The following is a 24,966-nucleotide window of genomic DNA, read 5'->3' as shown; positions in this document are numbered from 1 at the left end:
TTATACCCACGAAATATTGAGAGCTTCTAGAGAGAAACCCTAGAAAAAAACAAGATTGACTCATCTACAATCTTTACATAGTGACTCTTCAAATTCCTCAACTCTCACCCTCTCCATTATTACATCCTTGAGAGGTACATTAGCCCAAAAATTTTCTCACCATACCCATATCTGTGAGAAGGCTATTTAGTACTTGGAAAGCAATTAGGAAAGGACCAATTGATATTGGTTGATGCTATGGATTATAGTGGAATCCGGTAAGCTAAAAAAGATAAAGGTTTGGCGTAACTTCGTTGGAGTAAGAAGCTTGGAGGGCTTAGGTACACTGGGTAGATTAGACTTGGAGGGTCTTCTCTTCATTCTTTAGTGGATTATTGACCGCTTGGAGGGCGGCGGAAAGGTTTTACGCCGAGAATTTCAGTTTCCTCTTCGATAATACATCGTTGTGTTGTCCTTGTGTTTGCATCTCTCTTCCCTTAATCTTTACCATTTAATTTCTGTTGTGGTTGTGATTTATTTGGTTTAAATTGTTTTATCAATTCTGTTTTAACTTATGTTCATGTTCTGCACATATATTATTTGATAATAAGCTTAAATTGGTAATTTGTAATTTGGGGGTCTAAACGTTCATAGTGTTTTACACGCTATTTGAACATTCAAATTCTTTTACTCATAACCGCTTGTTGTGATAATAATGGATTTTCGAGAGTGGTGACTTTAGAATCACCCAGTGAGGTTTTTGCTGTGTAGGTTTTCCACATTCGTAAACAAATCACCGTGTCAATTTATTTTTCACTGCATATTAACTTAGTTTGTGATTTGTTTGTGTTACCACGCTTATTGTATGCTAATTAAATTAATTAATTAACTTGGCTAATTAATTGGTTAATTCATCACAATGGGTCAATACATTTTTGGCTTATCAGATGTTATATTATGCAGGTTGAAATGGGTTGTGTTATATTTGTGTCAACCTAACATTACTTATTTATTAAGCAGGTCAAATTGGTTAGGTCAAGTCAACCCGCCTTATTAACAGGTTAGGTTAGGGTTGAACGATCATGACATGATTATTAAATGGGTCGGGTTAAGGTTGAGTCATTTAGTCGAATACCCCTGTAAGGACCAGATTTGAGTTCCTTAGCCCAAAGGGTGGACAGACTTAGGCCCAAAAAGCCCAATGCAATGAATTTGTAGAGAATGGATTGGAAAACTGGGCTTTAATGAGTTGGACAACAAGTAAAATGGATTTAGATAACAGGAAAAGGAAGATAGATTGATTCGAACTAAAGAAAATCATCATCGACAAAGTTCAAGGAAATCAATTCATATATATATATATATATATATATCTCGAGTTTGATTATAAATTTAGTTCTTGATTGCTATAATGTTTTTCTCTTAGTTTCTCCCTCCCCCTTTCATCAGCGGTCTCTTACATTATATATCTCATTTTGAATGATCTTGGCCCTCCACTTGTCGATCGTCCAAGCCACCACTTGAGTGCTTGTCCCATCGGACACCTTCATAGGCCCTCTGTGAGTTGAGGCGACCAAGGCAGCACTGTTCAGAGGTCTTCTCCACATAAATGCAACCAGAGAGTTAGCTGCAGAGCGTTAAAGGTGGTGGTGGTAGCTTTTTCTTAGATATTTTTCAACTCCCACTTTGTCCCGTACGTTCACAATGCATATCCTTATCAACAGAACTTTCTAGAATGTCACTCTGGATAATAGAGCTCACCTTTTGACACTTTCTTTGTTTAGCCGAGGAGATACTTTTCCTCATCTTATCTCTCCCAACCTTTACAGTCATAGCTTGCTCGTGAAGTTCTTGGTCTTACTCCTTCCCTACTGTTGATCTATTCTCGGACCACTGTGCCTCTTCAGACAAGCCTAAGGCCCAATATATATTTGGGTCTGCGTCCCCACAACCTCTATCCCGACATAACACGAACTCGACACGCTAACTCGAATTAACACCCCTAACCCTACTTTTTCAAAAATTGCTGAGTCCTGCACCTGTACTTGAACTCGCACCCGAATCCGGAAACGCACCCATGCTTCATAGTTGTTAACTCATTTTCAATTAGATAATAGAGTTATTTTTTGAAGTACAGGGAAGTGGACAATAAACAATTCTATTCTAATTATATGTAAAGATAGTATCAACATATTTGTAACTCCTAGTCTAGAATTGCTAATACAGACCAAAACTTTATAATTCAAGGAATGACTGCAATCCAAAATATATAAGATTGCAACTTTAAAGTAGTTTTTTTTTTTTTTTTTTTTTTTTTTTTTTTTTTTTTTTTTTTTTAAGGAAAGAGTCAGAGCAGTATTATCCAAATAACTGGAAGATCAAAAACAACAAAATTAGAAATGCATGGAAGAATAAACTTCATTTAGACTAACAAAGGAGAAGACAACCTAACTCTCCTAACTAAGGCATGGGCTACAGAATTACCATGCCTCCTAGTATGAGAGAATGAATGAGTTCGTAGCAAACACGCAATAGACATTGAGTCTTTTACAGTATGACCAATAGTTGAAAGGGAAAAGTCTGCGACTGAGAGAGCCTTACACATAAGCTCTAAATTCCCTTCAAACACAAAATGACGACTACCTAGTTCAACAATGAATTTGGTAGCTCTTCGCATTGCTAGAGCCTCCAAAATTTGCACTAATGATGGTTGGGATATTTTCTCGGATAATGCAACTATTACTTCACCTCTCTCATTTCGGACAAGCACCCCAATCCTAGCTTCAAATGAGTCTTCGAAGATTGCCCCATTGTAATTTGCTTTAAAACCATTGATAGCTGGAGGTTTCCACTTACTGTCAACCTGTCGAGATTTTTCTACAGGTAATAAAGGTCTATGTTGGAACTCTAATAGGAGATTTCTAGCTACTTCAAGAACTTTTCCAGTGGGCAGACTTGCTTCCTTGATTCATATTTTATTTTTTACGGTGCCATACAAACCTTGCCACTGTAGCAAAGAGTTCCACATTTTGATGATGACTCCCAACAAATTGACATAATCAGAAAAAATGTAGATGTTGGTGATTTTTTATTTTGTTTGTGATTGGTGATTTTGTTTGGTCTGGGTTGAGGAAAAAGATTAAAGATTTGGGTTGGTGGTTTTTTCTTTCTTGCTGTGGATTGGTGGTGGTGGATGTTTGTGCTGTGTTGGTGTTTTTTTTTTTTTTTTGTGGATATTTTTATTATTATTTTAATGAGTTATTTGTATTATTTTAATTAAATAGCTAAAAATATAGCTCTATTGCTGTGGGATGTGAAAGGGTAAAATAGATAAAGTGACTTTTGTAGGTGCCAAATAGCTATATTTTTTGCTCAACTGCTGTGGATGCTCTTATCATCATAGATCCGAATATTTTTACCATCTCCAACTCTCCACAACATCCTAGGTGAAATAATATTCCTAACTTTTAATATGCTTTGCCAAGCATAGAAACCCGAGGAAGTTTTAGCCTCAAGGATAGAACCTCTAGGAAAATACTTTGCTTTAAACACTTGATAGAACAGGGAATTGTGATCATTCAGTAAACGCCAACTCTGTTTTGCCAACATAGCTTCATTAAACTTGACCAAATCTTTGAATCTCATTCCATCCATAGCTTTCAGCTTACAAAGGACCTCCCACTTCTTCCAATGGATCTTTCTCTGTTCCCCTTCTCTGTCCCCACCAAAATTTCCTTATTAGTGCCTCAATCTCATCACACAATCCAATAGGCAATTTGAAGCAACTCATTGCGAAGTTTGGAATAGCTTGGACCATTGCTTTGAGTAAAATCTCTCTACCCACTTGGGACAATAACTTTTCCATCCACCCTTGGAGTTTACTCCAAAATCTCTCTTTTATATAATTTAGGCTTGCTTTCTTATTTCTCCCAACCACGAGACCAAGGTATTTCCCATATTCTTTGACTTTAGGGATCCCAAAAAATCAATGATTTCAGCTTTCAACTTCGAAGTAGTTAAATGCGCTAGTCAGTAGTCATATTGCAAAGGTAAATCAAACATTACATGCATTTTCCATGGTACAAAGTACTCAAAAATGTTATACATGAGAGGTTCTAATTAACATATTAAACATATCCAAGGTGGAAAATTTAAAACAGGGGAAATGAAGCCGCCTCATGATCCAACTCGATCTCTCTACAATGTGTTACCTGTAATAAAAATAACAATAAATAGAAATTCTCATATCAGATTAGATAAAATATTAGTCCCTAGGTACCAACCTGTGAACCGCAACAAAATTTCTATAATTACCGTATCTCTAAAAAATAAGATCGTCGTATGAAAACCTCAAACAATAATATTCCACGATATACCCAATGAGCCCTAGCTCATGGCATCTCTTGTCCTTATATAAAAGCGAGATAGAAAATGGTGTTTCAAGACCTATCTGGTATGTGTGTAGCTTACCCAAAAAAAGGAAAACCACAATGTAAACTCATTTAGACCCACAATATAATGTCAACCAAATGCAGCCCAAATTTCATATTGATTTAACTGTGCTTCAATAATTTCCATGAATGACATAGCAACGGTTACGTATGTAAACACAGCCAAATAAATTAATAAGACATATATTGCATCTTCCTTGCATCAAATGTGCACATCTTGGTGTTTTTAATGGAGACATTTAGAATTCAAATCCCCTTTCTCCCAAAGTAACTATTGAAAAAGTTTGCACATCTTGAGAGCAATCTTCAACTCAACAAACAAGAGAGTTCAATGGAATTAAATCTTCAAGCATACCACTAGTTTAGGTTTTATTGCCTCCACTTAAACTCAGCAAACAAGAGAGTTCAATGGAATTAAATCTTCAAGCATATCACTAGTTTAGGTTTTATTGCCTCCACTTAAACCCAACATAGACCTTGAATTTCAGCATTTTTTTCTTAGAAATGCACACATATGCCACCCTCTCTCTCTCTCTCTCTCTCTCTCTCTCTCTCTCTATATATATATATATATATATATGTGTGTGTGTGTGTATGTGAACACAAATTGGTTCTCAATGAACCAGAATTTATAGACAAAGAAAGAAAACTTCAACAACACCAGCCTGCATGCAACATCAAGTCTACATACTTAATATCTAAATGTTCTTTTGTCAGTTTGTGATTAAAGCATTGCTCTTGTAAGTAATAATATTTCATCAGATTTAAGGAGTGAGCGTAACTCTCACAATATCAAATTATAATTTATTTTATTCAATAGAGGATTTTCATCCCCTGAATGCAAGCGATATAAACAATACAGCCATCAGTAGAGTTGACATGCATTGCCTAGCTAGCTCCAATAACTTGGGTGTTCATGTGTGTGAGTGCGCAAATGTTGGAGGCAGTATTCATAGCAGTCCCTGGTACCACAATAATAAGACCCCCTAATTTTAATGACAATATCATTCATTCCTTGCTAAACCAACGGTTTCAATTCTCCATAGGCAATTTGGATGTGGTGCTCAGGCATCCTGCAATTCTGTGTGTGTGTGAGAGAGAGAGAGCTTGTTGGAATTGAAAAGAATATTTGAAATCATTCTTTACAGTATAAAAAATCACCACTGAAATTAGTTTGGAATTATGATTTGAGACTAGCTAAAATTTGTTCAAACCTACAGTAATATAAGCCTTCACATGTGGCTAAAATAGGATTGGGAAGTTGATGCGAACCTCAATCGACATGCTTTGAGACCCAACAAATAATATTAGAATACTTTCCCAAGAAAGCTAAAATTCAGATTACCCAATGTTTATAAATGAAACGTGAATCAAAGGTATAAGTAACAGACCCGACCCAATGATTATAACTGAGTCACGAACCAAAGGTATAAAATTTGAACGCCACAAGGAAGAATCCCTGATAAGTTAACAGTTCTTGAAGAACCAAGAGAAGAAGCAAAAACTCACGTTTTTCTTATTTTTATTCAAATAAATCCTCTATTACAATGAGTGCATGCTATTTATAAGACATGATTGAAAATAGGAAAATATATAAAATAAAATAAAAAACGTACTAAATAATAGAAGCCTAAATTAAAGTTGATTTGGTCTGAAATTAGCAGCTCCAAAATAGGAAAATAACTAAAAAAAACGTTCTAAATAATAGAAGCCTAAAATTAAGGTAGATTTGGTCTAAAATTAGCAGCTCCAAAATAGGAAAAATATCTATTAATTGTTATGGAGCTGGAAAATCAATCAGTCATTAATCCACTCCATAAATCACGTCCAATTAAGCCAAATCAACCCTCAATAGCTTGGATTAAATTTATTACGTCTTCATCTTCCTTTGGGCCAAGCTTGGAATGTCCTGTGTTAGAATCAGCCCATTAAATGCTTCTTTAACAATGAGGGAGTGTTTATTGGACCCCAAATATCAGAATGAACTAAATGAAAAGGACTATGAACACGACTCTCACGCCTAGGGGCAAAAGGCACCCTATGGTGTTTATCCAACTGACATGCATCACATTGTAAAGACTCAATTTGATGACACGACGGAACTAATGACTTCAAATTCTTGAGAGATGGATGACCAAGGCGACAATGGTGCTGAAAAGGCAAGATAGACAAATGAGAAGCCACTAAACGAGAAGAACCACATCAATCCAAGTAATAAAGTCCACCGGCTTCATGCCCTCTACCAATAATCTTCCCCGTCTTGAAATCCTAAAAGATACAATGAGTGGATAAAAAAATGGCTGCACAATTCAAAATTTTAGTAAGCTTACTAATTGACAAAAGGTTAAAAGAAAAATCAGGAATATATAAGATAGAAGAGAGAGAAAGATTAGGAATAAGATTGGCAGTGCCCAAACCAGAAACTGTAGTGGCTGAGCCATCTGCCAATGTAACATTGGGCAAACTACTAGATTGCTCAAGGTCAGAGAGTAAACCTGAGGTACCTGTCATATGATCAGTAGCACCTGAGTCAATGACCCAAGGGTCCTGAGTGGCAAGACAAGCAACGGAAGTACCTTGTTGAGCCAAAGTACCTTGTTGAGCCAAAGTAGCAGTAGAATCAGACCCAACAAAGTTGGAATGCAAAGACAAGAGGCGATTGTACTCTTCCTCAGGAATAGAGACTACTCTAGATGTTGGTGGAAATGACTGTGAAGGTGGTTCTTGAACTTGAAAACTAGCTTAGTAAGCCGAGGGTTTACCATACAACTCCTAACAAAAGTCTACTGTATGATTCTCACCATGACAATAAGTGCACTTACGAAGACTACGTCCTTTACCACGACCCCCTTGTTCACTCCCATGACCCCCTTGGTCACGACTTCCATGGCCTCGGCCCTCACGACCTCAACCTCCACCTCCACGACCACCTCTATTACTCCCCATATAAGTGGTAAAGGCAGATTTATCACCAGAAGGTAATGCATCAGTATTGGAGGAAGAGAAACGGTCAGTACTCAAATCAGATAATGTGGCCTGTCGAAGTCTACCAAAAACTTCACTCAATGAAGGGAGGTCTAGACTAGCTAAAATTTGTGATTTTACTGGATTCAAACTTTTAGGCAATCCAAAGAGGAAGTGAGCAACATGCATAGAATCTCGTTGTTTCTTCATAATTTTAACATCAGAGGAGATAGGCTGATAAATATTGAGTTCTTCACATACATCCTTAAACTTGTTATAATAGTCTTCTAAAGACATATCACTCAAACTCAAGGAGAAATAATTTTGATGAAGATCATAAATCCGCTTCAAATTGTTAACACCAGAGTAAAGTTCCTTGGCTTGTTCCCAAACAAATTTAGCAATTGGTAAGAAAACCAAACTACAACTGATCTTAGACTCCATGCTATTCCACAAACAACTCCTAATTTGTGCATCTTCGGCTCTCCAATCAGCAAATTTAGGGTCTGTAGGTACAGGAGGTTCCTTAATCACATAATCAAACTTCTTTCTACCAAGAAGAAAAACTTCAACTACCTGTGCCCATTGAGCATAATTACTACCATTTAGACGAATGGAGGTAATTGATAACATATCAGGGGATAAGAAATAATTAGGAGGCTGAGCACTGTCTTTGGACTCCATAATAGAAATCTGAAGAACAAACTAACACTAAAGAAATAAGCTGGACTGAATTAAAACAAACTCCAACTAGCAACCAATGTACTTCAACCAATTAGCCACGCCAACAGTAACTCATCTATCAAAGAATCAACACCAAACTATTCCAAAAACAAGGCAGCAACAAATCCATACCAACACCAAAAAAAAAAAAAAAAAAAAAAGCCTAATCCACCACTAAACATCAACCTAAGGCTGCTTGAACAGATAAGCAGAGAACGTGTTGAAGAAGAGAAGAAAATCAGACCATGGTTGAAACCCTCAATTGAAAAACTCTAGCGGTGACGCTAGGGTGCAGGAGTGGCAGCGTGAGGACCAGTGAGTAAGCTAGGATGGTCGCCGAAGGAGGGCGAGTAAAACCCTGTCTCTCTCGCAATCAGGCAACGTCGATCTGGTGTCGCAAGACAGGAGAGAGGGTCACCGGCACTGGAAAACTCCTTCAACCACTAAATTGAGATCATTAGAGTCTCTATTAGGGTTGTCAGAGCTAGCGAGTAAGGATATGGTTGCCAATGGGTGGTGGTCGGAGGGTTAACGGCAACGGCGGGTTGGTGGCTTTGATACCATGTTGTTTACTGTGAAAGTGTTTTAGGGTTTTGATCAGTCAACCCTAACACATAAAATATTATTTATATATAAAGTACATGATATTACTGTTTTGCCCCTATTACTCATAACAAGGCCCAACTGGAACATGCAATAGATCCTTTAATGCTTGTTGATTCTCATCAGATGTTTACCGCACTAATGGGCACCAATCTCCTAATATGTATGAAGTAAATGCATTAAGGATATTACTAACCAATACCTTGATCATATGCATCATGACTCAACCGTTGAAAGAAAGGATTGAATCCCAAAAACTATGAAAAGAACTCCACCTGAGAGCGCAACCTGCAAATATATAAAATTTGGATGTTTCAACTTGTTCACCACAACTGTCACTATAATATGAAAAGATAAATAGATTTTTAGTTCCCGAATTACTATTTTCTCAGATATTCGAGATGCCAAGCTCTTCCCACCAAGGACAGCTGCAACAGTACACAGTGCTTGTCCTCTGAGAGAAGGAAACAAACACCAATTAGATTTACAAAAGAACTGATGAACATAAAGATTTAAAGATTATAAGACCTTAATGTCTGACTTGCTAGGACACATACACATCACTCCTTAATTTCTTAATGCAATCTAATACAAACACACGCACAAAAAAATATAAAGAGATGGCACCATAGAGACAAACAAGGGCATGAGTGTCACAGGTGGTTCTGTGCAGTTGTTGGCGTTTATTAAATTTTCATAGTGCAAAAGACTAGAAAACCACTATGTTATACAAAAGTTGAATTTTCTTCTTGTATATCTTGTGGCAAAATAAGTTGTATGTGTAACATAGCATGCTTCACATGGCTACCTGTACTGAATTGTCTAAGAAAACAAACAAGGCACGTTGTAAACCTAAAATATCCGAGAAGTTCCAATAGATAAATGGATAGATAGGTTGGCATCACTTACATAATTCCACCAAGAACAACACCAAGTGGGTTCTCATCTGCAGCCAAACCTATGGTAGCCAGCTGAGAAGACAGTTAAGCTCAGTGATATATATTGACAAAGTAACAAGACTCACAGACAAACAATATGCATTGCCTAGGTGATGCTTACCTGGCTCTTGTCACCCCATTCACCGAAAAAAGTAACAGAAAATGCCTGCAGTATGAGCATAATTAAAATGGTAAGGCATAAGTTAGCCATGGTTGAGTTTTAAATTTAATAATCCCTAGTAATACGACCTTCAAAAAGATTGGTGAAAAGAATTGTGAGAGAAACGGTCGTTTTTGCCTTTTCAATTCATCATCATCCTGCAAGGAAAGACAAAAAAAAAATGCTATAAATTGTTCAAACATGAAGCATGATGTATCTTGTAAATTATAAGTGACAAAGGCACCTGTTACATAATGCACCAGTTAAGCCACCATAATAACAAAATAAAAGATGTTTAGGACTTAACAAACACGTAAAGATCACAGGAACTTTTGAACATTTCCAACAGATAAAGATGTTTAGGACTTAACAAACACGTAAAGATCACAGGAACTTTTGAACATTTCCAACAGATAATTATCATTTTTTAGCTTAATGAAACAAATAACAACAATAACTAAAAAGAAAACTTAGGGAGAGACCGAAAGAGGTGAGATCAACTTAGGACATTGAGGCATTAAGCAGAAGATTGTGCTATGACGTACCTTACTTTTCTTTTTGGTAGTTCATTTGTCAGAGTTCAATTCAGCATCCTAATCAAACCATAATGGTAAATTCAGAAGAGGCCTTGAGTTAAATATTGGGCATGAATTAACAGTCAGAAAACCTACCAGTCTTGCTTCAACTTCAGCGAACTCATCATCATCTCTATAGGGTGAACCAGGAATAGACTCAGAGGACATATCTTTTAGATGAGAACTCATGTGCAAGAGGCAGAAAAGAAGTGAATGAATGAAAGAAATAAACATTACCCATCATCTTTAATTCCATCCCATAAAGACCATAGCCCGAACACAAAGAACAACAATGTTGTTATGTGATGTGCCCATTTATGAGAGATCTGCATGATTTAAGATCACAAAGCATTCATGTACATCAGTACATCCGAACATTATTAGCCTATAGTCATAAAGAACCAAAACCTAATGCCAACTTATGTTTTCAGCACAACAGCAGAACCTTTGGGCTGTTTATCAGTAACAACATCTCAGCCAACTTAGATATTGATAATGCCACTATTATGCTACTTTTATCTCATAATCCTCAAACTGATAGAATAACTAAACAGCACATTAAGCATGACAACGTGTTCATGATGCTCTCCAAGATTTAAGCCAATTTTGTGAATCTTATTTTCCTTTTCTGTACTCTCAACCAATCTTGGAAACATAAATCTAATGCTTGAAATCCAAATATATATGAGCAACAGAGAACTGTTAGGTGTGATCCTTGTTCATCACGAAAGATATGTCAACACCAAGCAACTTTTTTGAAAACTAGCTTAACATAAGAAAATTCAAGCTCAATTGCAATTAGCTGAACAGGCTAAAAATATTAAATGCACATCACAAAAGAAACTAAGCAAATAAAACTTCAGATTTAAACCAGTACCATAGATCTGCTCTTGCGTACTTTTTTAAAATATAAAATTTTCTAGTAAACATGACGGATACGAAAATAACCAGATGTCCATTGTTGACTGATATTCTACGTAAGACATAAAACATATCCTTTTTTTTTATACAATAATCATTTTGGTAAGTGACATGAAACAATTCCATTATTCTTTCATGATCAACTTTTCCACAAGCATCAAAAAAACTAATGCACAAGGACAAGTAAATTTTGAAAGAAAACAGAATCCTAACCAGATTAGGAGTAGCCCAGCCAACGAGAGCAGAGAGAACAGTCATCACCTAGGAATTAACAAATGTTTCAATCACTGTGATGCCTTTAAAATTCATCAAAGATTGGAACTGAAATGAAATAAAAATATAAGTAAAATAGATGCTAAAAAGACACTTACAGACAAAGATGCGAGGCAACCGAGCAAGACAGGTCTCCTAGGGTGACGCATAGCCAGGATCTTAAAACAATCATCATAATGTTAGAAAAAGTGAAGCCAGTGGACATTTATGTCAAAGAAACATGAAATCAGGGTTCTGATTTCACTCAAAGTACCTTATTGAAGCAAAATTTAAGGAAAAACTCTACATAACAACAACATGATGCCCAAAAATTAAACAACCATACATACAAGTACTAAAACAAAGAGAAACCATTGTAACGAATAGTCCATTCCTTACGGAGAAATTGACACTGAACCAGTATGAATATCAGCCAATAATGTGAAGATTAATCCGCACATGCGTGTGCACTATCAAGTCCAGCCAACCAATCAGGATTCGGGCGTAACTTACTTCAAAAAGTAATTCTCCACAATTATTATTGACACAACCCACCCACCCCCCAAAAATAAAAAGGTCTAGCTTTATGTTCATGAACTACTGAAACAATGTCTCTGCAAGTTGATTATAAATTTAATTTTTTTTCATAAGATCAATTTAATTTTTTTTTCCTGACTCCTTTGAACAAATATAGTGTAATCTTGAAAAACTAATTAATTAAAATCACTTTCAAACTGCTACATTAGCCAAATTAGGAAACACTCATACAAATACGCAATGCATAGACAATACATTATGTGCACAATAATACATTAATTCTTGAAATTTTAGGATATGATGTGCTATGGATAATTTTTATTAATTAATATAAAAAATTTTATTAAGTACATATTATGAATTTAGCTTAAAAGATATAAAAACAAAAGCTAAAAGGAACGATAACTTCTATGTAAGAAAGCCAATTAGAAGTTATTAGCTTCACAGGTAGAAAATTTTTTAGAAATGAGAGAGAAATTTGTGCTATGCAAGATTATGTCTGATACTGATACAGTGATTCTTAACTACAAAAGTAACTAAAGGCAATGCATAGGTAACTAACTGCTGTGGCGAAAAATGTGTTGTCGCCGAGCTCAGAGAGCACAGTCATGGCAAGCGACTTGATGAGACCCTAATGAACCAAATTTTTTTTTTTTAATAGAAAAAATACATATATAATCGTTTGTATTTGTGAGCTAACAAATATAAATCCAATATAGATGAAAAAGTTGAATAGTTTTAGCATGATTAATTAGTAAATAAATGATGAACCTGTACAAGAGAGCTCATGTTTGCTTTCTTCTATCACAGAGAAAAGCTGAGATCAGAAGAGTCTAAAAGTCACTTCTCTCTGATTTTTGGTTGTTGGGTAGAGGGTAGTGCTTAGAGAGTCTTAAGACACTTACAACTTAGAGGGGTATCACTCATTCTGTGTCGTGTATAGTTTACTAACTCGGATTAAGGAGAAATAAAATAATAGAAGAGAGAGAATTTTAATTTTATTAATGTCGGTTTGGCGCCTAATTATCATATCCTAGAATATAGTTAAAAATAAAATAAATAAAAACAAAGCCAGAAAGAGATGCTTTTAGGATACGAGGATTTCCTGACGAGACTCCTAGGATTACATGTGCATGGGAGTGAGTGAGTACTGTTGTTCTTTTCTCTATCTTCAACACATACCTTTTTTTTTTTTCTTCTTTTTACATGGTTCGGAAGATTTCCATTAATTTAGGACAGTATTGTTATTGTAAAATTTTTATTTCGACATAGATTTTCAATTCTACCCTTCTTTAATCTTTTTTCATTTTCATATATTTAAAAAAAAAAAAAAAAAAAAAAAAAAAAGAATCATTGTTTATAAGTAATTTACATAATATAAATCATCACCACATTTGTAGCCTATGAAAGTCAGAAAAACCTCCCTCAGATGTCCCTTCACATTCCCCAAATGCAACCTCCTCCTCCTCCTCCCTCCCTCCCCCAAAATAAATTTGGCCACAACGTTAAGTTCCCCTTTCAATGCAAATGCAAAAGCAAAAGCGACACACCCACCCACGTTGCACGAATTTTCCTGATGTGCGACGGTGTTTTGAGTTCATCATGGCAGTCAGGCAGGCTCTGAGTGTGAGTGAGAGATTCGACAGGTTATGGTGGAGACACTGCACTGCTGGGCAGTTATTATTTATGTGAGAAGAAAGGTTATTTGGTTGCGTCACCCTTTCTTAGGCAAGAACAGGAAATTTGGAAACTATTTCAATATTTGCTCGGTTGTGAATTACCTTTTTGCTAGAAAGAACTAGTATTTTTATATTTATTTATTTATTTATTTTTGCTAGTAAAAAGTGAAAAAAGTAATTCATGCAAGGTAAATCATGATTAAACCCAACCATAAGGTAATTCATGCAACATCATAAGACCATCTCAAATAGTTTATTGCCCAACATTCAACCTATTTTATTGCCCCCATCAGGCACGTTACTCTCGTTCCTATTCATATCTCCCTTTCAATTGAAATGGATACCTTCAGCACCATGTCATGCAAATAAAATCAACAAGGCTTAAAATATGTTAGCTAAGCAAATAGACGAGTGGCACTAATAAGAGAACATTTTGACAACTCGGAGATTAGAAGCAATGAAATCTATTCATTTCACTGTCGTTTGTTAATCAAGTCAAACTTGGATAAGCAGTGGCATTTGAAACTTTCAACGATTATTAGACAAGTAGCAAAGATTAGTTGAGGACTACTTAAGGATGCATCAAACCATCTTTGATTAACACATTCTCAAATCAATAATCCTAGACAATTTTAAATTTTTAATACCAAGTATAATTATAATATAATACGGGAAAAAGCCAGATCTTCCAAAATATGGATATACTGAGATATAGCCCCATGTCTATATCACTGGGCAACATACAGGTACCTGTCATGTGCGTTCCCAACAAATGCTCTAATGTGCTACAACTAGTTCAAACTTCAAACAAAACCTTGCCAAAACAGTAGTTTTTAGATTTTTAGCCTTGCATCTTGTAGTAGTGAAGTTGGCAAAAAGAACAAAATGCCTACTCTGATTAAATATATCTGAATAGTGGCATACATCATAGCAGAGTAAAGAAGAAAATGCAATATAGTGATGCCATAGATGCCAACAAGACATTTTAGCCTTGATCTTGTATAACATGCTATAGCTATCTGAAACAGTTCTTTCGTGGTTTAAGTCATTGTTCTTGTAAATAGTGATAATTCATCGGATTTGTCACATGACTAACTCTCCCACTGTCAAGAGTATAATTTCTTTATTTCAAGAATCCATCTTCCAACCCCTGAATGCAAGCAGTTGTCACAAGAGAAAGTCATCAATAGAGTTGCAATGCATGTATCTATGAGTGTGTGTGTGTGTGTGTGTGTGTTCAGTGCGCACGCGGTGGGGCACGCATAAATACAATAATTAATTAGTAGGGTTCCCCAAAGCACAACTAACAGGACACCCTAACTAAAAAGGATCATATCATTCCTTGCTAAACCAATTTTAGCATTGTCTCAAGAGGCAATTGTGATGTGGTTTGTTAGAATCCTGCAATTCTGTGTGTGCGCGCACCCTGTGCGTGTGAGAGAGAGTCGCACTTTGAATGGAAAACAATTTTTGAAATCATTGCCCACATCAGTACAAAATTTCACCACAGAAATCAATTTGGAATGATCACTTGGGACCAGCAAAAATGTGTTCTAACCAGTGATACATAATCCTTCCAATGTGGCTAAGATAGGTACACCAACTTTTCTCCCACCATACCACTCTAATTAGCATATTTCATAAAACATGTAACATAAATGCCAATATATTACTAACCATTACCAAGATTATAGGCATCATGAATCAACCGTTGAAAGGAAGGATTGAATCCCAAAAACAATAAAAAGAACTCCACCCGAGAGTGCAACCTGCAAAAGGGAAAAGAAAAAGGATGTCACAAATTGCTTGCCACAACCGTGACTAAGATGAAAAGATCCGTAGATTCAAGTTCCCGACTTACTATTTTCTCAGATATTTGAGCTGCCAAGCTCTTGCCACCAAGCACAGCTGCAATAGTACACAATGTTTGTCCTCTGAAAGAATGAAACATCATACTTAGATTTACCAGAGATAAATATACAGATTTAAAGACATTTAAGGCCTTCCTGTCTGACATGTTGGTCAACATGCCTACGTGCACGCCTTGATGTCTGAACACTGGCAAACATGCACAGAAACACAAAAAAGTAGATAAAACAGATAAATGTATGGGACCATGTAGACAGAAAAGGGTACGACTGTCAAGGGTGGTTCACAAATGATTGTAGGAATTATTAAATTAAACCCCATACCTCAATGCACTAGAAAATTGGTTTTCTTCTTTGTATACCCAAGGTAAAATAAGGTGTATGTGTAACATAACATGCTTGACATGGCTACGTGTACTTACATGTATAATAAAATCAACAGCACATTGTAAACACAGAAATTTAGGAAGATGTTCCTGTCTTACTTTGTTGGAGGAACCTGTTATGCAAATACTAGACAAGAGGCATGAAAAGATATATCACGCATCCATCATCATGTTGTGTTGGACAAATATGGCACACCTATGATCATGTTGTGATGTGTTGAACACAAACACTTCATATTTTGAGTGTCTATAAGATGTATACACCATATACTACTATTAAGACCCTCGATGTGCTTAATAGGATTAAATATCAGATTTTTTTTTTTTTCTTCTCTAAAACATTATTGGAAAATCCTCCACCTCTTAAGAAATTCAAAGCATCTGACACTAGAAAACAGACCATAGATGGAGCATTGCATAATGAAGATATTCCATATCACATGTCCACATCTTTTATATGCACATACACGCACACAAAATGCTAATGACAAGTATAATAACTGGAAGGGGTTCACATCAGCAAGACTCCTATAGACAGTATAGATAAATAGGCATAACTTACAGAATTCCACCAAGAACAACACCAAATGGGTTCTCATCTGCAGCCAAACCAATGGTAGCTAGCTGAAAAGAAAATTAGGCTCAGTAACATATGGTTGACCATGTAATAATGACTCACAGACAAACAATGCATTCCTTGGGTATTGTTTACCTGGCTCTTGTCACCCCATTCACCAAAAAAAGTAATAGAAAACGCCTGCAGTATGAAAGTGATGGAAGTGATTAGGTGCAAGTTAGCCTTGCTGAATTTTACATTTAGTAATCCATAGAAATACAACCTTCAAAAGGATTGGCGAAAAGAATTGTGAGAGAAATGGCCGTTTCTGCTTTTTAATATCATCAACATCCTGAAATGAAAATCAAATTTGCTATAAATTGTCCAGACAAGCACGGTGTCGCTGATAAGTTAAAAAGGAACCTAATTGCATAATGCACCACTCAATCACCATAATTACAAAATTAAAGATGACTCAAGATTTAACAAACATGTAAAGAGTACAGAATCTTCTGAATTCCAACAGAGTATCACCGCTGTTTAGCAAAATGAGATACATGGCAACAGTCACTGAAAAGAAGACACAGGAAGAGAGCAACAGAGATGAAATCATTTTAGGCCATTAAAATGCATAAGAACGTAATATGCTGTACCTTACTATTCTTTTTGGTGGTTCCTGTGTTAGTCTTCCAATCAGCATTCTAATCAAATCATAAAGGTATGTCAAAAAGGGCCTTGAAAAATATATTAGGTGTGAATCAGCAGTCAGAAAACCTACCAATTTTGCTTCAACTTCAGCCAACTCTTCAGCCTCCCTATAGGTTGAACCAAGATTAGATTCCAGTACAAATCTTTTAGATACAAACTCGTGTTCATGCAAAAGGCAGTAAAACAAGTGATTTAATGAAAGAAATAAACCATTACCCTTCATCCTTAAATCCATCCCATAAAGACCATAGCCCAAACCCAAAGAACAAAAATGTTGTTACGTGATGAGTCCATTTACGAGAGATCTGCATAATTTACATCACAAAGCATTCATGTACATATTAAAACACAAAAGTAACAAAGGAGTGAGGACCTATTTCACACAACTTCAAAAGATACATGCACTTGACCATATGTTGTAAAGTATGTGATTAAACCTATCACCCATGACAACTGAGCTTGGATCTACATTCTACAACAAAAATAAGACTCAAAAACTTCAGCAGTATTGTTAATAGCATATAGTGACACCAATATTTGTACCAAAGATCTTAGGCTGCAACATCTAGCATCAAGTGTTGCAGTTCATGCACATCAGAACATTGTGCCAAGAAACAAAACCTGATGCCGCCTTGTGTTTTCAGAAACAAATGCTGGAACTTTGGACTGTTTATCAGTGACATATTAGCCAGCTTAGATGTTGATTATGCTAGTAGTATCTCACAACAACCAATCTGATGAAATCGATGAACAGCACCTTTAGCGTGATGATGCTCAACAAGATTTAAGCAAATTTTATGAACCTTCTTCTTTTCCTTTTGTACAACTAATTTTAGAGACATAAATCTAGTTCTTGAAATCCAAATCCAGATGAGCAATGGAGAACTGTTATGTTGACCATTGTTAATCATGAATAAAAATATAAAATATAAGTCCAATACCAAGCAAATTTGGAAAACTCTCTCCCCGCCTAGAGTTTCTTTTTTTGTTTGCGAGGTGGCCCTAGGAAAAATTTCCGACGACAAGTAATCTCTGTAAAAAGGATATTGTTATAGCAGATTAGTGCCGTATGTGTAAATCAGATGGTGACACAGAAAGTCATCTTCTGCTGCATTGTCCTATTGGTTCTAATCTGTGGGCTTTTTTCTTTTGCCAAATTGGGCTTGCTTGGGTTATGCAAATTCTGTCAACTCTATGTTCAAGTCTTGTAGTGGAGTAATGGGAACACGTAGATGTGTGACAGCTTGTGGGGCAGCCCCAGCATGTATTTTGTGGTGCATTTGAAAAGAAAGAAATTAACGGATGTTTGAGAGGAGTTAACTTTGCCAAATCTCGAGTTTCTCTTTCTAAAGACAATTTTTGAACGGGCATCAAAGTCATTTACTATTGCAACGTATTCATTGATGGAGTTCCTAGATTCTTTGAGTCTTTGCCATTAATGCCACGGCTTGGATATTCTTCATTCTCTTTTTCTTAATTTTCACTTTGCTGTTTTCATTTTAGCCTTGTATACTTCCTGTATATGCATTTCAGTTTTAATAAATTGCAATTACTTTTTTTATTATTTTAAAAAAAAAAAAAAAAAAAAAAAAAGCTTAACAGAAGAAAAATCAAGTTCACTTTCATTTAGTTGAATAGCCTAATTTATTAAATGCACAAACTGATAAATTACCACTAGTTTCAAACGCTTAAACTGATAGGAAAGGATAAATTTAATCACCCCATGTATGGGCCCATGCTCCCCCTCAATAAGTACGGCCCAACAATTTGAATTTCTAACCTTCTAAATACAAGGTAGAATGGAAAAAGTATATAGTTTTCCCACTGCATGCAGAGAGCCACTATATACCACCTCGGTAGAAAGGAGACAAGACTCAAACTCAGGATCGCATGATGAATTTAATCACTTTGCCATTATTCTAACACCAAAGAAACTGAAAAAATAAAATTTTTTAGATTTACACCAGTAACATATATCTGCCATTCTTGCATCCTTTTTTTAAATATGCAAATTTCAAGAAAAAATTATTGACTCTCTAATATTGACTAGTATTCTACATAAGACATGAAACTTAATCACCATAATTAGGACAAGTAATTTTAGGACAAGATAAAGGTTAATCCTCAAGGACAAGTAATTTTAAGAAATGAAACAGAAATAGAATCCTAACCAGGTTTGGAGCAGCCCAGCCAACAAGAGCAGAAAGAATAGTCATCACCTAAGAATCAACAAATGTTTCCAACACTGTGAGGAATTAAATTTGATAAAGATCAGAAATTAAACCAATTAAAAAATAAAAAAGGGTAATAGATGCAAGAAACAAACTTACAATCAAAGCTGAGAGGCAACCAGACAAGACAAGTCTCCTAGGGTGACGCATAGCGAGAATCTTAAAAAACAACGATCACAATGTTAGAAAAAATGAAGCAAGTGGAAACAGCATTTGTGTCAAAAGAAGCATGAAATCAGGGTTCTGATTTTCACTCAAAGTAACTTACAAGAGGAAATTCAATAAAAATTCTATATAACAACATGATGCTTAGCCCAAATATTAAACAATTATTCAAGTAAAATAGTCCTTTACTCAGAGAAATATGCACTTTATCATCACATACCCTTGAGAACAGAGCTTTTTTTTATTTTTTAATATATACTTTGAATCATCAAAAAAATTTGGGAAAAACACTCAGCTCTACCAGCAAAAAGCATCAAAATTAGCACAACCTAGCTGCAATAAAGCGCAAGAGAAATGGGTTGCAGAATCAGAACATGTCTCTAAGAATAGAACTTCTCTACAGCAATAAAACCACCAGGGAAGGCTAGGGTTGTCAGTTGCTGGATTAAGTGTTTTTTTTTTGGGGGGGGGGGGGGGGGGAAATTTGATAGTTTTTTTGATTGTTACAATGGAGGAGGGGGGATTTGAACCCTAGATGTCTCCACTGGAAACACCAGAAGGTGCCAACCAGTTGACTTACAACACTCTTGGCAAAAAATAAAATTGGCAAGTACAGAGACTCGAACCCTTGTTCTGCTATTTAGCTTACACCCAACCACTAAACCATTACTATTCCAAGTAAAATTTATAGGTTGAGCGCTTTTAGCCTCTAATGTTTTAATTGAAAAAAAAAAATACTAGAACCTGTCAGACAGCCATATGACCATCCCAACTGACTGAGACCAAGCTGAGAACAATCCTCTACAATTTGGGGTCCCATACAAAGGCATCAAGACCGTTAATCATGCTCTGATCACACGTCCTGTCTCCTTAGTGGACAAGGATACAGAGGTACAAGCCTATAGAACAGATCTCGTTCAAGGTCATAATAATTACAATGAGGGAGGATCTGAACCCTAGACATCTCAATTGGAAACATTAGAAGGTACCGGTTGAGCTACAAGGCTCTTGGTAGTTAAGTATAAATCAATAGAACAACAAAATATGTCGTTGGAAGAAAACTTCTCTACAGAAAAACAACCACCAAGAAAGGCAGTTTCCGGGTTAAGTGCTAACTGCTAAGCAATAGAGCATTCGGCAAGAGAAATGGATCACAAAATCACAACACCTCTCATTGACATAGAACTTCTCTACAGCCAAAAAAAAAACACCTAAGTAGGCAATTTTGACCGAAGTTTTTTACCAATTGAGCATAGGGACAAGAGAAATGGGTTGCAAAATCACAGCACAACTCCTCACAATAGAAATTCTCCAAAGCAAAAAAGCACTAGGGTGGGAAGTTTCTGGGTTGACTATTTAACAATGGAGCAACAGGACAAGAAAAATAGGCTGCAGAATCACAAATATCTCATCAGAAGAGAACTTCTCTATAGCAATATAGCATGCTAAACAATGTGCAACAGAACAAGAAAAATGTGTTGCAGAATCATAAATATCTCATAGGAAGAGAAATTCTCTATGCAATAAAACCATCATGAAAGGCAGTTTTCAGGTCAAGTACTAAGCAATAGAGCATAAGGGCAAGAGAAATGGGTTGCAGAATCACAACACATCTCATCAGTATATAACTTCTCTATGGCAAAAAAAGAAACCAGAAAAAATTATCAAAACAAGTGGGCACTTGATTTTCAGGTTAAGTGTTAAACAATAGAGCAACGAGAAAAGAGAAATGGGTTGCAAAATCACAAATATCTCATCAGAAGAAAACTTATTTACAGCAATGAAACCACAAGGAAAGGCAGCTTTCAGGTCAAGTGCTAAGCAATAGAGCATAGGGGCAAGAGTTGGGTTGCACAATCAGAACCCATCTCATTAGTATAGAACTTCACTATGGCCAAAAGAATACCTAGGTAGGCAATTTCCGAGTGAAGTATTAACCAATAGAGTAAAGGTTCAGCAGAAATACATTGCAGAATCACAAATATCTCATCAGAAGAGGCTGCAACAATAAAATCACTAGATAGAGCCAAGGAGTAACAGAAATGAGTTGCAGAATCACATGATGTCTCATTAGAATAGGACATCTTTACAGCAAAAACACTAGGGTGGGCATTTTTCAGGTTAGGTTTAAGTGTTAAACAATAGATTAACAAGACAAGAGAAATGAGTTGCAAAATCACAAATATCTTATTAGAAGAGAATTTTTTACAGAAAAAAATCCACAAGGAACAGCCATTTTGGGGTTAATTTCAAAGCCATAGAGCATAGGGACGAGAAATGGGTTACAGAATCAAAACACATCTCATCAGTATAGAACTTCTCTATGAAAAAAAAAAAAAAAAACCTCAGCAATTTCCAAGTAAAGTGTTAACTGATAAATGCAGAATCAAAACACATCTCATCCGTACAGAACTTCTCTATGAAAAAACAAAAGAAAAAGGAAAAAAAACTGTAAGCAATTTCCAAGTGAAGTGTTAACTGATAAACAGATGGCTAAGAGAAATGAGTTACAGAATCACAAATATCTCAGCGGAAGAGAACTTATCTACAGCAATAAACCAGAAAAGGAAGCTTTTGGGTTAAGTGCTGCTGAGCAATAGAGCATAAGGGCTAAAAAAATGGGTTGCTGAATCACAACACATCTCATCAGTGTAGACTTCTATATAGCAAGTTAAAAAAAAAAAACCCCTAGGGAAACAGTTTTTAAGTAAAGTGTTAACCAATAGAACCGAAAGCAGGCAAGTTTAGTAAACATAGAAATGGGGTGATCTGGAACATGGTCCCTCACTGTTTGATGTGGGGTATTTGGAGTGAGAGGAATGCTCAGATTTTTTAAGGAACCGAAAGTTCAATTCAAGACTTGAAGACTTCTTTCTTCCAGACTTTGTTTGGGTGGATAAATGCGTCAGTTGTTCTCTCTTTTAATTCTTTGTCCAATTTGTTTGTATCCTGCTTTCCTTATTACACATACTGTGTGCTTTGATTTTTTTTATTTTTTTTTTTACTTGTTTTTTCTATCAATGAAGCTTATTACTTATCAAAAAAAAGTGTTACCCATTAGAGCAGAGGGGGAAGAGAAATGAGTTGCAGAATCACAACACATCTCATCATAATAAAACCACTAGGGAAGGCAGCTGGGTTAAGTGTTAACCAATAGAGGAAAAAAATGGGCTGCAGAATTACAACAGATCTTATTGGGATAGAACTGAAAAAAGCCACCAGGGTAGGCAAGTTTAAAACAATAGGGTAAAGGGTCAAGAGAAATGGGTTGCAGAACAGCAACACGTCTCATTAGAATAAAAACCGCCTGGGTTCTAGATTAAATTATTAACCATAGAATAAAAATTAATCATTCAAAAACGAAGATGCTAAAGTAGGTAATTACTGTGTAAATTTCAGTCAATAATGTGGGATTAATTTTCACAGCCCAATTGAGCCCAGCCAGCCAATTATCAGTGCTGTGCTTAGCTACATAGAATAATTCTCCATAATTCTTATTTAAAAATTAAAAAAATAAATAAATAAAAAAGATGCTAAGCTTTATTAAAAAGAATTCAATTTGATAAGAACAAATAATTTTTTAAACTCCTTTGAACGAATATATACATATTGTAAAAACTGTAATCTAATTAGAATCACTTTCAAAATGCTAAAATAGTGAAAATCAATTAATTAATCATATAAATAAATATAATAATACCCAAAGCTTTCCGAGAAAAGAAGAGTCAGATTCCCCAAAGCAATAAACAGAAGTGGCTACAGAATCAATCCAAATAAATAAAATAAATAGTAAAGCGTATATTACTAACCGCGGCGGCGAAAAAGGTCTTGTCGCCGATCTCAGAGAGCACAGTCATGGCTAGCGACTTGGTGAAACCCTGAATAACCAATCGAAACAACAACAAAAACGAATTGTCAAAAAATCAAAAATAGAGGAACATTTTTTGCATAGCTTATAGATCGATATATGAGTAATGAGCGAATGAACCTGCACGACTGAGCTCATCTTTGCTCTGATACAGAGAGAGCAGAGAGCAGAGAATGAGAAACCCTAGGGGAGGTTTCTGGGAGAGATGAGAGTGTGAAAGAAAGGCGTTGGATCTCTCTCTCTCTCTCTCTCTGCGCTCTCTCTAGTTCTGTATTTAGAAGAGTCTCTGCTGTATGATCGGTAAGCCGAGAGTAGTTGAAATTTCTAAATCAGCAAAATGATATACTAATATAGAGGAGAGGATGTGTGCGTGTGTTTGACTTTTGTGTTCCGTAACTTGTGCGTTTGGCCTCTCTTGCATTTTTATACTCACTTTACCCAAATAATAACTACTGTAGTCGTTACCAAAACACAATTAATAAATTAACCAACTTACTATTTTATTTTGGGCAAATTACAACTTACTTACCCGTGATTTAGTCAAAATTTAAGTTACCTATATGTAATTTGAAATTTGACATTTTATCCACCCGAAATTAGCCTAGTTAAAGTTTTGTAACTCATTTTTGTTAAAAACATGGCTAAATATGCAATTTTGCTCCACTTTTATGTTTCTCTTCTCCAAAAACACAAAAAATATAAACTAACAAGATTAAATAAGTTCAAAAAGAATCCAATGGAACACTTGTATCGTGAGATTTCAAACCCCAAGTAGGCAATTTAAATTTCAGTCAAACCTCAGGTAGGTAAAGTGTCAAATTTCAAACCACAAGTAGGCAATTTAAATTTTGGGCAAACCACAAGTGGATAAGTTGTAATTTACCCTTTTATTTTTAACAAATCAATCATCCTCATCTTTTCTTTTCTTTTCTTTTTTTTTTATTTTGAATATTAAATCATCCTCTTATTCGTTTGTTTGTTTTGTAAGCTGAATTGCAAATTACACCCTTAAAATTTGACAGTCTTTAAATTTTACACCCTGAAATTTTATAATTTAAATTTTACATTTGAAAATTATATTTTGTTAACATCAACAATCCATCTATTCATATTTCCTGTTAAATACTACATAAACTTGTCACGTGTATCTAGTTCATCCAATAAAATGATGTCACATTAAAGTAGCATCATTTTTTATATTATTTTATTGGATGAATTAAATACACCTGATAAGCTTATGTGACACTTAATATAACATAAATTATGGAGAGAAAGATTGCTGATGCAAACAAAATATAAATTCAGGAGGTAAAATCTAAATTCTAAAATTTCAGAGTGTCAAATCCAAAAATCCTAAATTTTAGGAGTGTAGTTTGCATTTTAACTTCTTTTAAGGCCTCTT

At 35.5% G+C, this 24,966-nt stretch overlaps 1 protein-coding gene and 2 pseudogenes across 3 annotated transcripts; all 3 read right to left on the bottom strand.

Annotated features, from left to right (window-relative positions):
• Positions 1 to 3,992: 3,992 nt before the first annotated feature.
• LOC115990827 lies at positions 3,993 to 13,115 on the bottom strand (annotated as a pseudogene). Its single transcript, XR_004092163.1, has 13 exons — positions 12,875 to 13,115; positions 12,666 to 12,734; positions 11,686 to 11,745; positions 11,528 to 11,575; positions 10,631 to 10,719; positions 10,490 to 10,526; positions 10,364 to 10,411; positions 9,908 to 9,976; positions 9,780 to 9,824; positions 9,630 to 9,691; positions 9,102 to 9,174; positions 8,923 to 9,008; positions 3,993 to 4,190 (listed from the first exon to the last, which is right to left on the bottom strand). The product of XR_004092163.1 is annotated as a GDT1-like protein 5 (transcript).
• Positions 13,116 to 14,468: 1,353 nt separating this feature from the next.
• On the bottom strand, positions 14,469 to 23,940 carry LOC115990810 (GDT1-like protein 5). Of its 2 annotated transcripts, none has more exons than XM_031114600.1 (13): positions 23,685 to 23,940; positions 23,506 to 23,574; positions 19,631 to 19,690; positions 19,472 to 19,519; positions 17,517 to 17,605; positions 17,371 to 17,407; positions 17,246 to 17,293; positions 16,876 to 16,944; positions 16,749 to 16,793; positions 16,599 to 16,660; positions 15,644 to 15,716; positions 15,460 to 15,551; positions 14,469 to 14,932 (listed from the first exon to the last, which is right to left on the bottom strand). In XM_031114600.1, the coding sequence occupies exons 1-12, from the start codon at positions 23,700 to 23,702 to the stop codon at positions 15,480 to 15,482; spliced, it is 690 nt and encodes a 229-aa protein (XP_030970460.1). In that variant the 5' UTR covers positions 23,703 to 23,940; the 3' UTR covers positions 14,469 to 14,932; positions 15,460 to 15,479. The 2 variants fall into 2 exon arrangements, with proteins under 2 accessions (XP_030970460.1, XP_030970456.1); XM_031114596.1 differs by having other exon boundaries at positions 15,466 to 15,551; positions 23,685 to 23,939.
• On the bottom strand, positions 20,443 to 20,623 carry LOC115956289 (annotated as a pseudogene).
• Positions 23,941 to 24,966: the final 1,026 nt, after the last annotated feature.

This window comes from Quercus lobata, chromosome 1 (assembly GCF_001633185.2).
Source record: "Quercus lobata isolate SW786 chromosome 1, ValleyOak3.0 Primary Assembly, whole genome shotgun sequence".
NCBI lineage: Eukaryota > Viridiplantae > Streptophyta > Magnoliopsida > Fagales > Fagaceae > Quercus > Quercus lobata.
The sequence above is the reverse complement of the archived record's forward strand: the minus strand, read 5'-3'. Positions and strand labels throughout refer to the sequence as shown.